The 12,760-nt window shown below is 44.4% G+C and overlaps 1 protein-coding gene across 12 annotated transcripts in view; it reads right to left on the reverse strand.

The window, feature by feature from the left end:
• Nucleotides 1-12,760, reverse strand: part of arvcfb (ARVCF delta catenin family member b) — a 187,745-nt gene that overhangs the window by 57,324 nt on the left and 117,661 nt on the right. For 10 of the 12 annotated variants that reach the window (XM_068604477.1, XM_068604472.1, XM_068604471.1 and 7 more), the window contains 2 exons: nucleotides 12,285-12,305; nucleotides 6,053-6,693 (listed from right to left, as the gene is read on the reverse strand). In XM_068604477.1, coding sequence (XP_068460578.1) covers nucleotides 6,053-6,693; nucleotides 12,285-12,305 — 662 coding nt within the window. The remainder of the gene's footprint in view (nucleotides 1-6,052; nucleotides 6,694-12,284; nucleotides 12,306-12,760) is intronic. The other 2 variants (XM_068604469.1, XM_068604468.1) reach the window with 1 other exon arrangement.

The raw sequence follows: 12,760 nt of genomic DNA on the forward strand, positions 1-12,760 counted from the left end.
CTTTTTTTTAACTCGCAGTAGCATATCGACATTAATGGCACAACTTTGTGCATTTTACTGGCAGGGAAATCGTATACAAAGTGAACTGAGAGAAAAAGTAACTAAAACCCATATTCAGATGGACGGAAAGAGGACTAATGGAGATGGAGCAAGGCACCATCGCAGTTGAACACAGTCCTGTGTCCAAATGCAGCAAGTTAAACAAATACAAATAACACGGCGCTGAATGGCAAACTTTACACATGTCAAGAACAGCTGTGACTGCGGGTCTAATGGTGTTCCTTATGATTAAAACATGTAACTAGGGCTGGGCAAAGTTGAAAAAACTGATTAAGCGCATGATTTTTCTGCCTAAACTAGATTGGATCTAGATTGGATCATTCAACTTTTATTAGTAGTTTTTCCAGCTTTATGGAGCCACAAACCTCTACTGGCAGCATGTAACCACTGTGTGAGAGGAGGGGCCAAACAAGCCTCATTACAGCACATCATTTGAAGACTGCAGCTCTGAGGTTTGTCAACAACACTTATCTGCACGACGGACTGCATGGAAAAAATATGGACATTTTCAGGTATGTTTGCACGTGCTGGTGCTTCCTAAGTGCACCCGAGATACGAACACACACTCCCACACACGCAGGCCATCAACCAGCTCTCGATAGCTCCGGGATATTGGACATGACAAGGCAAGGCGGCAGGAATAACCCTGCTAAAGAAAGGGCAGTACACAATCTCAGTATCATCTCCTTCGCATAAAGATGAATACATAACCACCATCTCTCACATGCACAGTATCACTCTCTCTGTCTTTGACTTGCTCTCTCATTATCTGTCATACTCTGTCCCTCGCACACTTTCTCTCACAGACACATTTCGACACACAGACGAGATGTACAGTTGTGCGGATCGTGGCTCATTTAGATCTGGACCGATGCGGCGGAGGCTTTTGGTAAAGCATTTTGTCGTGCAGCTGAGTGATGGGAATGTCAGGATTTGCATTTAAATTGCCGCCATTGTGTGTACAGGGCGGGGTGTATTCACAGGATGTGAAAGGGCTCTCTCCGTCGCCAGACGCGATGTTCTAAGCGTGATTACAGCAGATCACTCTTCTCATGTTAATCGAGCTGCTAGATGTGCGGGCTATTTCTGTGCATCTGTGTGCTCATCTACGGACGCACGTGTGTGCTTGTTTTGCTCAAACACAAATGAAGTAGAAGAAAAGATAAACAGATGCAGCAGACACAAGATGTATGCATGTTGGCAAACTTCAGCACTCGCTTTATTCACCCGGACTTTGTTACATCCTCGCTGTTCTTCCATCCCTTCATCTTCTGTCAATTATTTTCGTCATCCTTCAATCGCAGCTGTGCCTGACCCTCTTCTACCCATCAGACCCATTAAAGGAGGCCAAGTGAGAAGCATTAGACACTCACAAGAAGATGTTTGCATTTCATATATACACATTACTGTTCTGTGGGTTTCAGGACTGACTGCTCCGGACAAGCATATGAATTATTTTGAATTATTGTCAATACTTGTTTTATGATCCACAAGAGTCAGGCAAGAAGACGAAATATAAACAGCAACATTTGTGAGTTCATATTTTGCTACCTACAAATTTCTCGGGCACTTTCAATGGCATTATCCACTACCACCACTGTTTGTCTTCATTCAATTAGAGGAGAAGTTTCTTCTATAATTTAGTAATTTTAGGGGATGTTTCTAAGAAACCTCAAACAAGACAGAGGGGATGTGTTATATTAAACGCACCACATGGCTCCCAGTGAAACTCTCTTGATGGTATTAGGCATGAAGAGCGTGGCCAGATCACTTCCACAAGACACCGCTGTAACAGAATGAGACCCCACCCGCTCTCAATTAGGGGATGAGAAAATGTGAGTACTGATACGTGTGTTTATATGTTATTGTGTGTGTGTGTGTGTGTGTGTGTGTGTGTGTGTAGTGACCCCTGAATGTAGGTGGGCAGGTGCAGCGGAGCAGGTCGCCCAAGGAGAGATGAGCCATTAGAGATTGGCTTAAAGACGCCCCTGTAGTCTGGCAGAGTTCAAAAGCAGCTATTAATCAAGCTGGCATGAGGACACACACACCACACACACACACACACACACACACACACACACACACACACACACACACACACACACACCACACACACACAGTGGATGGGTTGGGATTGGTGAAAAGGGAGTAAGACACTCACATTTAGACAGTGGGAGGGACAGGAGAGAGAGACAGAGAGAGAGAGAGAGAGAGAGAGAGAGAGAGAGAGAGAGAGAGAGAGAGAGAGAGAGAGAGAGAGAGAGAGAGAGAGAGAGAGAGAGAGAGAGAGAGAAAATGAGAGAGAGAGAGAGAGAGAGAGAGAGAGATTTTTTGATTTTTCAAAAGACGTTTATTGACTGGAAGACACACAAACAAGCATCTCAAATCAGCCCACTGGCCATTCTCCCATATTTTGTTAGCTCCTTCACGATCGCCTCAATTGGGATGAACGGCGGGACGCCGGACACGGTGATCCTCGTGGAGGCCGCCGACAGCGGGGACACCTGCACCCGCACGTCCCCGATCCACACGCCGCTCCCCATCAGCTGCTGCACCAGGTGTTCCTCCTTCAGGAACGCCACTACGGCTCCGTTCATCCGTGACGCGAAGACCAGTTGCTCGTAGCCGACCTGCTCTCCTACGGCCAGCAGCACCTCCTCCACCGTCACGCTGCTCCACAGCGGGACGACCCGCACTCCCTGCCGGAGACACGGAGGCGGCGTCTCGGAGGACGCCATTCCTCCGAGAACCCCACAGGAAACCTCCGGTCACCCGACCACGACGTCAGCAGTACAGCCCGACCACCTGCACTGCACGTACGGCAGGCGGTCAAACTGCTCAAAAACCCGATAAATAAAAAATAAACCGGGATACAAAGAAAACACCTTTCAAAAACTCCACGCCACTCGCACGTCCTCCTCTCACTCACACGTAACCAGAGAGAGAGAGAGCGAGAGAGAGAGAGAGAGAGAGAGAGAGAGAGAGAGAGAGAGAGAGAGAGAGAGAGAGAGAGAGAGAGAGAGAGCAGGTATGTTATCTGCAAAGCCTGAACAGGGGTGAAGTAAAAAAAACTTGTATGTGGAAACTGTACAGCAAGATGAAAAGATCTAAGTGACATTGAACGAGGCTTTAATCTGTATTTAGATGCATGCCAAAGACATCACATATATTCATAAATTGTGAATAAAATATATTTTGATTTGGTGTTGATTATACCACTTTCCAAAAAGGTGTGATTCATATCATTTTCATACTGATAGAACTATGCAGTCACTGCCGGTGCCTTGTATGAAAGCCTCTGCATTAAATGTATGCATCAGTGTACATTAGCTATCTTCACACTAAAACCCAAGAATGAGGCATGCTCATACATCTAAAAAAAACTCAAAGTGATACATCTGTATTCCGGACACACGATGGACTCGGCAGAAGAGAAAAAATGCAATGTTTACCGCCGATGCAGGAAGCCGTTTGGGCACGAAACATCTTCATTCTTTGTTGGAGCATAATTGAGGACTTGCATTGCAACGATAAGCTTCAATTACCACTTTAATTCCCAGATTCATTACAGCACTTTGGAGTCCCTTCTTGGAAGTATAGTAATCGCAGTGTGAGTTCACGGGAGAGCCTGAGAACTCTGGAAGGGCTGAAAAAATGCTTCCACTATGCTGATGTTTTGATGCTAACTGATTTGAGTGCAGGAGGAGAGAAGATAGACAGACATATTTTGGATTTATTTCCTGCTGCAATTAGAAAGGCAGCTGAGCAGCCAGTCAAGAGAGGCTTCAAACATATGTGTTTGTGTTTATGCATTCATGTTAGCGGCTGTCAGTGTGTGTGTGTGTGTGTGTGTGTGTGTGTGTGTGTGTGTGTGTGTGCGTGTGTGTGTGTGTGTGTCTGAAGGGGTGTATGTGGCTGTTTGGGCTGTGTTGTGACACATGTAAAGCAGGCTACAAATTGCCTGTCACAGCAAGCGCCTCTCACTAGGCGGATGGGAGAGTGAATCATTTTCTGAAAAAAATTTTATTGAGCGTTAGTGTGTGTGTGTGTGTGTGTGTGTGTGTGTGTGTGTGTGTGTGTGTGTGTGTGTGTTTGAATGTGTGTGTGTGTGTGTGTGTGTGTGTGTGTGTGTGTGTGTGTGTGTGTGTGTGTGTGTGAGAGACTGTGTGTGTGTGTGTGTGTGTGAGTGAGTGAGTGAGTGAGTGAGTGAGTGAGTGAGTAAGTGAGAGAGAAAAAGAGAGAGAGATAGAGAGGGAGAAAGAGAGAATGTGTGTGTGTGTGTGTGTGTGTGTGTGTGTGTGTGTGTGTGTGTGTGTGTGTGTGTGTGTGTGTGTGTGTGTGTGTGTGAGAGACTGTGTCTGTGTGTGTGTGTGTGTGTGTGTGTGTTTGAATGTGTCTGTGTGTGTGTGTGTGTGTCTGTCCAAGTGTCAGAGCCATCTCGGTGTCTTTAAACCCAGTTTACTGTAAACGCATGACCGTGTACATAACCTTAATGAAGAGGGGTCAAAAAGCTAAACCTAGGCGCTGTCATGAAGCCGGCAGACTGTCACCTTTGACCGTGACATAAAGCGCCCACACACACTCTCTCTCCTGTCTTGCTTGACCTCCTCTGTTCTATTCCTTTACATTTGGCTTCAGACCCAAACATTTTGCTCTGAGATTAACAGAAAGGTGCCGAGTACTTAAAGGAGCTACATTTAACATTCTGAACGCAAATATAGCAGTAAGCAACTATTTGCTTTGTAAAGAGTGACGTCGTTTCTATCAGTTAAGAGAGTGATGTCGCTCTCCCTCTGCGTGTGTTGTTATCCGAGCTTCTCCTCGTTTCGTTGACATCTCCAGGCCAGTCATGCATGCTTTTTATTGCATGTGAGTGCATGTAAGAGTCCCCCACTGGTAAGCTCATGACCACTAGGCATGACAGACAGTTATCAGTTATGTAACTGCTCATACAGCAGTTACAGCCGATAACGCCATCCCGACCGACAGCGTCGCTGCAGCAGCGTAACACCCGCCGTCTGGCCCCCCCTCAGGTAGACACTGTGAGCTCTGTCAGCACTTTGTGGTGTGAGCTGCTGGCTCGTCGTCGACATGTTGTGCCATTGAGAGGCGGTCGAGATGCTCCCAATCTCGGATTTTGCACCTTTAAAAACATCCTTCTGCTTGCATCAACAACTCAACTTCAAATCCCTGCTTCCATTTACTCAAGGGTGGACATTTTCTTCCCCAGGTCTCCCTTTGGGCAGCAATGAAATGATTGGAAACTATTAAGAGACAAGAGTCCAATTGAGGATCTTATTTTTGGAGGCAAACATGCTTTTTTTCCCTGTCAGCTGAAGCCAGGGGTTATACTCATCTCAACAAAGGTTGCACAAAACAGGCTTTGAGAGATGACTGACAAAAGCCTCCTATCCTCTCCAAGTCTCCCTTCATACCCATTATCCACCCTTCCTTCCCTCCTCACGTCTCAAATAATGTGCCTCTTTACCTCTGACACAAACACTTGTTTAGTGTCCTTTTGCAGGAAAATGGCAATCAAAGACTTGTTTTTCCTCACTTCCGTTCTCAAGGAAGTTGCTCAAGAAGAAGAGACATCTGTTTACTTGCGCTGAGTATAGTCTAGTCTTTTTCAGGGTGAGAACAAGACAAGTATTCTTTATTCTCTCTCATCTTAACAGGACAATCTGCTCTCATATCAAGGCAAAGCCTGCGCTTGCGCCTAAGAACTCACTGTCCTTTGCAGAAAGAATAACATGTACACTGCATGAAGTTGCACATCTTCCCATCTTCCATTATCTCCTGTCAGTAGGCTGAATCCTGCGACACAATCTGTTTGCTTCTTAAGTATAAGCACCAGGTACTGGTGTATAAAAATAACTTTCATGCAAATTTATCTGTGCGATATATTTTCTCTAAGGTAGAATAGCAGACCCATGTGTTTCCGCTTAAAAGCAAACCTTTGCTCTGGTAACATTTGAGCATACATCCTCACCTGACTCGGGGCATATCACGAAGAGGTTCCCGGTGGGTGCGACCCCGGTTGGCCCCCTGCAGAGTGCGGCGGTTGGCGGTGGAATAGTCGGGCTCCAGCTCGTACGGCTCCTCCTCTTCAGGGCCCAAGCTGCGGCGATCATCCTCCAGGCCATATGGCTCAGCCTGGAAGCGCTCGGGCTGCGAGCGGTTCAGATCCACAGTGCTGCTACCCATAGGCACCTGGGGCTGGGCCACATGGCCATAGTCATCCTTGCGAATAGGCAGCGTGTAGCTGTTCTCCGGCCGGTAGCTGTTGGGCAGGTAGGGGTAGCGCGGCGGCCGGAAGTTGACGCCGCGTGACAGGCTGCCGTAGTTGTCAGTCAAATCGGCGTAGCCATCGTGCAGGCCGTAGTGGCGAACGTACTGGCTCTCGGGTGTCTCTCCATATGAATCGTTGTAAGAGTTGTTGTAGGAGCGCGTCAGGGTGGAGGTTGCTTGAGGGGTGATGAAGCGATCGCCTCCATTCTTCATGTAGCGTCGGTCGATGGAGTCGGTGTAGCTGCCCAGTGGGGACGAGCCTTCGGGCAGAGGTAAGCCATCGGGCCCCAGAGGCACCTGACGCACCGTCCGCGTGGTCACCGTCTTCACCATCTTGGTCACCTACACAGGGGAACAGATGCACTCGTCAGACAGTGTGGCATCTGCATGACATAATGCTATTCATTTCAGGCCGCATGAATGCAGCAAACCATGCTCTCCACTAAACAAAGACTGGCCTCGACAGCTGTTCAATTAGGACACTGTGTTAGAACGTCACACAGACAAATAAACTGGATAAATGGAAAGATAATTGCAAATTTTGATTCTTGTTGTCCACATTAAAACATGTATTTTAAATGTAATTTAGAGGAAAACTCAATTTGTGTTAATTAAATCAATCTTTGGAGCTGGTGTAACTACTCAAATTTTCATTGTGGTGCATTAAAATATCATAAAATAAATAACGTTTCATACAATGACAGGTTTGTGAAAACTCAAGCATATAGGCTTTTGTAAATTCTGAAGTTGATTGGGACAAATGTTTTCATCAAATTTAAAATGCGAACTGTTTAGCCTCTGTCATCAATTTGTGTTGCCTTGAATTATGAAGGGAAGAAATTCAGCCCACATAAAGCATGATATTAAAATATTGTATTTTCACAGCAGCTGTCTTAGTACACTGAGTCTCCTGGACCGTGCTGTAACAAAGCCATCTTGAATTGCAACGCTACTGGACCTTGAATCCTTTGCGTCCCCGAGGGAACAGGGCAGCATCCCAGTGTGACAACCGGACCTGCATGCATCTAGCGCTCACTTCACCCTATAGCTAAATAACCCGACTTCCTCTTTGAGGCAGACAGCAGAGACTTACAGACAGCTACTCCACTCCCTGGGCTCTCCGCCCATACAGAAACCAATTTGCTGCCCAGTGAATTCTGCCGTGGACGATAATTGGCTATTTTGTCCACGGCTATAAATTCATCTTCAAAATTAATGAGGTTGATGAAAATTAATCGTCATCCGCAGGGGTGCAGGTCTGATGCAATTCGTGCCTGACAAGGTGTCGCAGAGAGGTTCGTTCCCACCTGAGTAGCGTAGACCGACGTACATAGGTTCTTTGGGGAAAATCTGATGGGTTTAATCTTCGACACCAGCACTTTTAATTGTAATATGCTTTCTTGATTCTCCTATCAATGCTATAATTTAGATCGTAATCAGGAGCAAGCAAAGACATTTAACAATATCAAGAAACCACAATGGAGCGTTAAGCCTCGCTACAGAGGTGCAAAAGCAAAAAAAAAACTGTATCTCTGTTGTTGTTCAACACGGCATCCTCATTAACTTTGAGTCGAAAGTAGAAATCTTCCGTGGTCTACACCCCAATTGTGAGCTACATAACAAAGCCTATTTCAGGAACGCCAAGGTTGATTTCCATGTTCAGAGTAGTTACTGAGTCATTTACATTTGTTTCTGATGCCATTTTTCCTGGCTTTGCACTATTTACAAATAAAAAGCTCATTTGCTTTATTCACATTCGCTACAGCACATGTATGACCTTGGAATAATGACCTTGCTTTCATCCTCCTGATTCAGTATTGAGAACCCACCGGCTGTGCTGGTGTTCATAGCACGGGTCCTAATGCGAACTCTGGGCCACAAGGGAACCACAGTGGCTGAATGTCATATACCATGCTGGAAGCGATTACAAGGCATAATATGTATAATGTATTCAATAACATTGTGAATTGTTTTGGTAAGCTTTATTGATTTTCCTGAGAGATATAGCTCCACAAGAGAACCCATGCCTTCGAGTCAGCGAATAATGTCAGAATGCTTTTCTTCCTGTCTGGTAATTTGATAATTTATTCATCAACATATTTCATTCTATCCTATTCTGTCAGAGCTGAAAGGAGATCACAGTAAATGCTCCGCTTCCCAGCCTTGACATGCCCAGCAGCCTTGTACCAACACAGCTTTTTAGGCGATTTGCAAGTGCTGCAAAGGGAGCCATCACACATTTTTCTAACACTCTTTGATGTATGCTCAAGTTCACAAGGCGTTGAGGGGAAGTGAGGGGAGGCAAGGGACCTGCTTTTCAAAAGGGGCGTCGGAAATATGATGAAGTGGGGTAAACATGGCTGAAAGAGACTTGCTAAAATGGTGGAGAGTGTGAATATTTGTGAGCATGTGAACATGTAGAAATACTACAGATTTGTCTGTGTTTGTGGAATTGAAAGGCAATGCTGTACTGAAAAGGGTTTGAAACAAACACACGCAGATAGACGCATGACCTGTTTACCAAACTATTAAAAATGGAGGGAAAGGCAGCCAGCGTCAAAATGTTTATTGAGACTTTAGATTGACATGGTGACCTGGGGGATATTTGGAGAGGTGGTCACTTAAATGTGTATGATGCTTGTTGTAGTGACGCCCCTGAATAATTTTCTATCTAAAAGGGCATTTTCAAAGAGGACGAAGGTAGAAACAAACGTGACTAAATGTAAATCGTTTTAAAACATGATGTTAAGGGAACAGGGAGACAGCCGGGGAAGGGGAGAAAACAGCCAACATCCCACAGGGTTCAGCATCCTTTAGTGTTTTTCTCTCTGATGAAGTGAGGGTCAAGATGGAGACCGGGATGGGGGTCCGGGTGGCCGGCCTGGATTCCAGTAACAAGTTGTCGGTCACCGTCACTGGGTGAAAAGGTGCAACGGGTGATAGTTGTGGCCACGGGTGGGTAGAGCTCGCAGCAAACCCAAATAGATTTAATTATCTGTTGTTTTAGCACTGTGTTGCAACATGACACAGTGCCACAGACTTTGAAGGTATATGTACAATAACTGAATGCAATCAGACGGCAGAGTCTATTCTGCACTCCAGTTATGACTATAAAGACAGCTTAGTGAAGTCAAGAGAGTCTGTCAGAAATAAAAGAAAGTAGTACCATATTAGTAGAACATGAGTCTGTTCATTATTCTGTTTTCTTCAACAGTGGCACCTCCTTTTTCACAACAGCTGGACCTGATAAACTAACTCCTCCCTAGTCAAGATTGACTCCCCAGTGTGTGCAGAGTAGTTAGTTTTATTTATTAGTTTGTGTGGTCTCAAGTCTCATTAGCTCATATCCAGAGGAAAGGAGGAATGCTGCTTTGATTGGCCCAACTCAGCTCTTCCTCCAACGTGACTGGTGTCCCATTTAAAGTGTCTGCCAACAGGAAGACAGCAGTAAAGCATGACATGCTGGGAATGGAGCACGGACGTGGATTATATTGAGCCGAAACTCATTCAGAGACTTGGCCGGTTCACTTTGATTTAAAATGCAAAGAGAACCAGTGGTTGATCTGCTACTGAGAGGCTGTTTATGGTTGTTCTCCAATTGTATATTAAAACACTGCATTAAATGAATTTGTCGGCTGGATCCAGCCTCTTTTTGACAACACAAACTTAAATACAGTCGCTCCATCTTAGGACCCCATTTTCTGTATCTTTCTCAGTATTCTAATTAGTAATATTGCCGACACTAAAACAGCTAGACAGGTTTACCACCGAAATAACTTTTTTCCTTGCAAATCAGGAAGATGGGAGAAGCTTCCGTGTTTCATCTTCCAGCAGTGAGACGGGGAATAACCATCAAGGAAAAGGAATGTGTTAGTATTAGACGGTATGGCACGACTTTGGTTCAAAAGAACAGATAGGCACGTAAATAAAACTGTGAGTTGCTAGGAGATGACGGGAGGGATAGAAACGGAGAGAGGGTAAAAAACACATGAAAGTGAGCTAGACAGAGTGAAGGCAGAGAGGACGACAGCACAGGAGGAAAGTTAGGGAGGCGAGGGGGAGGTTTCTTTGGGTAAACTCTCGGATGGGTCTAGATCCATTTGCCTCCACAAAGACGTTGGCTTCCAGAAGTTCATCCTGAACATTAATCATTCGCTTTTCTCCTCAAAGTGACTCGCAGAGAGCACCCGACCCCTTCCTCCCGACAGGGTGGCGGCCTCTTTAAAAGGAGTGTCCTTCCTCTTCCCTTCCTCGGCAGCAAAGCCCTTGATTAGTGCGATGTTTTACTGCACATGCTCGTGTGTGTTATCGCCAGGAAGGCCTGCGTATGAATGCATAAAATAATGTGGGTGTGAGTGTGTGTGAGTGTGTGTGGCCAATCCCCTCGCAGTAAACAGGCTGGAGGGCAATGGGCCCTCCCTGATGAGGGATTAGACCAGGCTTTTTAATTACAGTTTCACAGTCCCCAGAGTAGGAGCTCAACACAGCGCTCTCCATTCCACTGGAAGCTTACAGCAGCAGCAGCAGCAGTTGACTCTGCCGACGTTTACAACCAAATCCCAAGCAAAATGTTGCAATAGAAGCTTAATTTAAGGTATGTCTCAAAAAAGAAGAGATATTAAAGCCCGCAAGTGGAAATCTGGCGTGGATTCTGGTGGGAATACTTCTCCACGCACAGAGAGGGGTGAATTAAAAGATCAAATTAAAATGCAGACTGTGTCCCAAAACACAATGAACATGCACACACTTGAACCCGACAGCACGAGGAGGACATTCTAGTGCGAGCAATTGCAGATTACTGATGCCACTTGAAAAGATCTTTTCAGTCCTGGAGTTTTCAAATTGGTAGCAAATTACTTTTTGGAGTCAATGTACAAGAAAATGCTAATTCAAATTATTCAAAAATCAAAACTATTATGAGGCTATATTTGGGGAAAAAACAAGTTAAAGGTAATTTAAATCATAATTCCTCACACAAGGAATTAAAGAGTATTCTCAGGATTATGTACTATCAAATATCGGCATGACAATCCCCAGTAGATTACTTCCTTTTTTTATTATTAAGTTTTTCTAGGTTTAAATATGTATATGAGGCATTATATGCTCCTTCACATGCATTTCCAGAAAACATCTCTGAACACTTGATAATGGAAATATTATATTTTGTTTTACTCTGATGATTTCGTCAGAGAATTTGGAATATCTACTGATATTACTCCATAAATCAGATAATGATGTCGACAGCTAAAGAAAATCAAAACTGTAAAGTTAGGTATACATGAGTGCAACAGAGATCATAATTTGCAACACACAACAGGGGAATAGGGTAAACACATTTTTACTGCAAGATGAATATGATTGGCAAAAACAAATCCAATATTTTCTGAAATTGTATTCAATATGCCAATGATGAGTTATGTAATGATAACTCGTTTATGCTAAATCTACTTAAGCAAAAAAAAAGTAGTAAAAAAATAAACACCAGAATGTATGTTTAAGATATTTTCTTTCTAAAAAAAAAACTGTCATAAAATCAAAGTAGCATGAAAAACAATGTTTTTGCCCATATTGTATCTCACTCCATATATTAACAGCACTAAGCAAGAGGTTGTATATTGTGTTATTGGTGCTGAGCAGTGGTGTACCATCAATTTTGTCAATGAGGGATGTTGTCAGACAGAATTTGAGAGAGAAATAAGGAGAGAGAAAGACAGAAGACCATGCAAAAGAAATAATAAAACAGAGGGAGAACAGGTCTCATCCCGAAAGGTGGAAGCAACAAGCAGTGAACTAAGAATTATTGTATCAACTGGATAAGTATTGAGCTTGTGATGAAGCAGACCGTGTTGCATACTGCTGCTGTAGCCTGTATGGGCACACATAAAAATGGTGGCGTGGTAGGAAAAGCCATACAGGTATAAAAGTCCACTCACCTTCACGTTAGATGAGATATCCTTACAGAAAGAAATAACAGAACACAGCAGAGGACGAATCAACAAACACGCTTTTAAGAAGCACACAACTAAAGGAGAACACCAGGGGAGTTGGCTCATAAAAACACAATAATCAAATAATTGAAGTCGTGAGAGGGAGATGAAACTACTTTGGGCTGTAGGATTATGGGATTTAGAGTTCTTCAGGGTGGAAGTCTGGGAGAGGAGCTACATTACTGCGCTGTTCGGAGCCGAAATCCATAACCATAATTTGAAGCAATATTGAAAAGGATCAAAGAGGCTTTGGGGACCATGAGCACAATGGGATCTCTTTGCCACAACAATGCACCTGCTCTGAGGTGTCCTGCTCAGGTGTGATAGTAGGTACCAGGTTGATCAATTCTGTACAGCAGATTGTAGAAGCATCATCAGTTTAATATGCAGGCCACCGCTACCTTCTTGCTTAGGATAATTTC

This window comes from Clinocottus analis, unplaced genomic scaffold (genome assembly GCF_023055335.1).
Source record: "Clinocottus analis isolate CAN_PGR_092001 unplaced genomic scaffold, fCliAna1.0.p SCAF_7, whole genome shotgun sequence".
NCBI lineage: Eukaryota > Metazoa > Chordata > Actinopteri > Perciformes > Cottidae > Clinocottus > Clinocottus analis.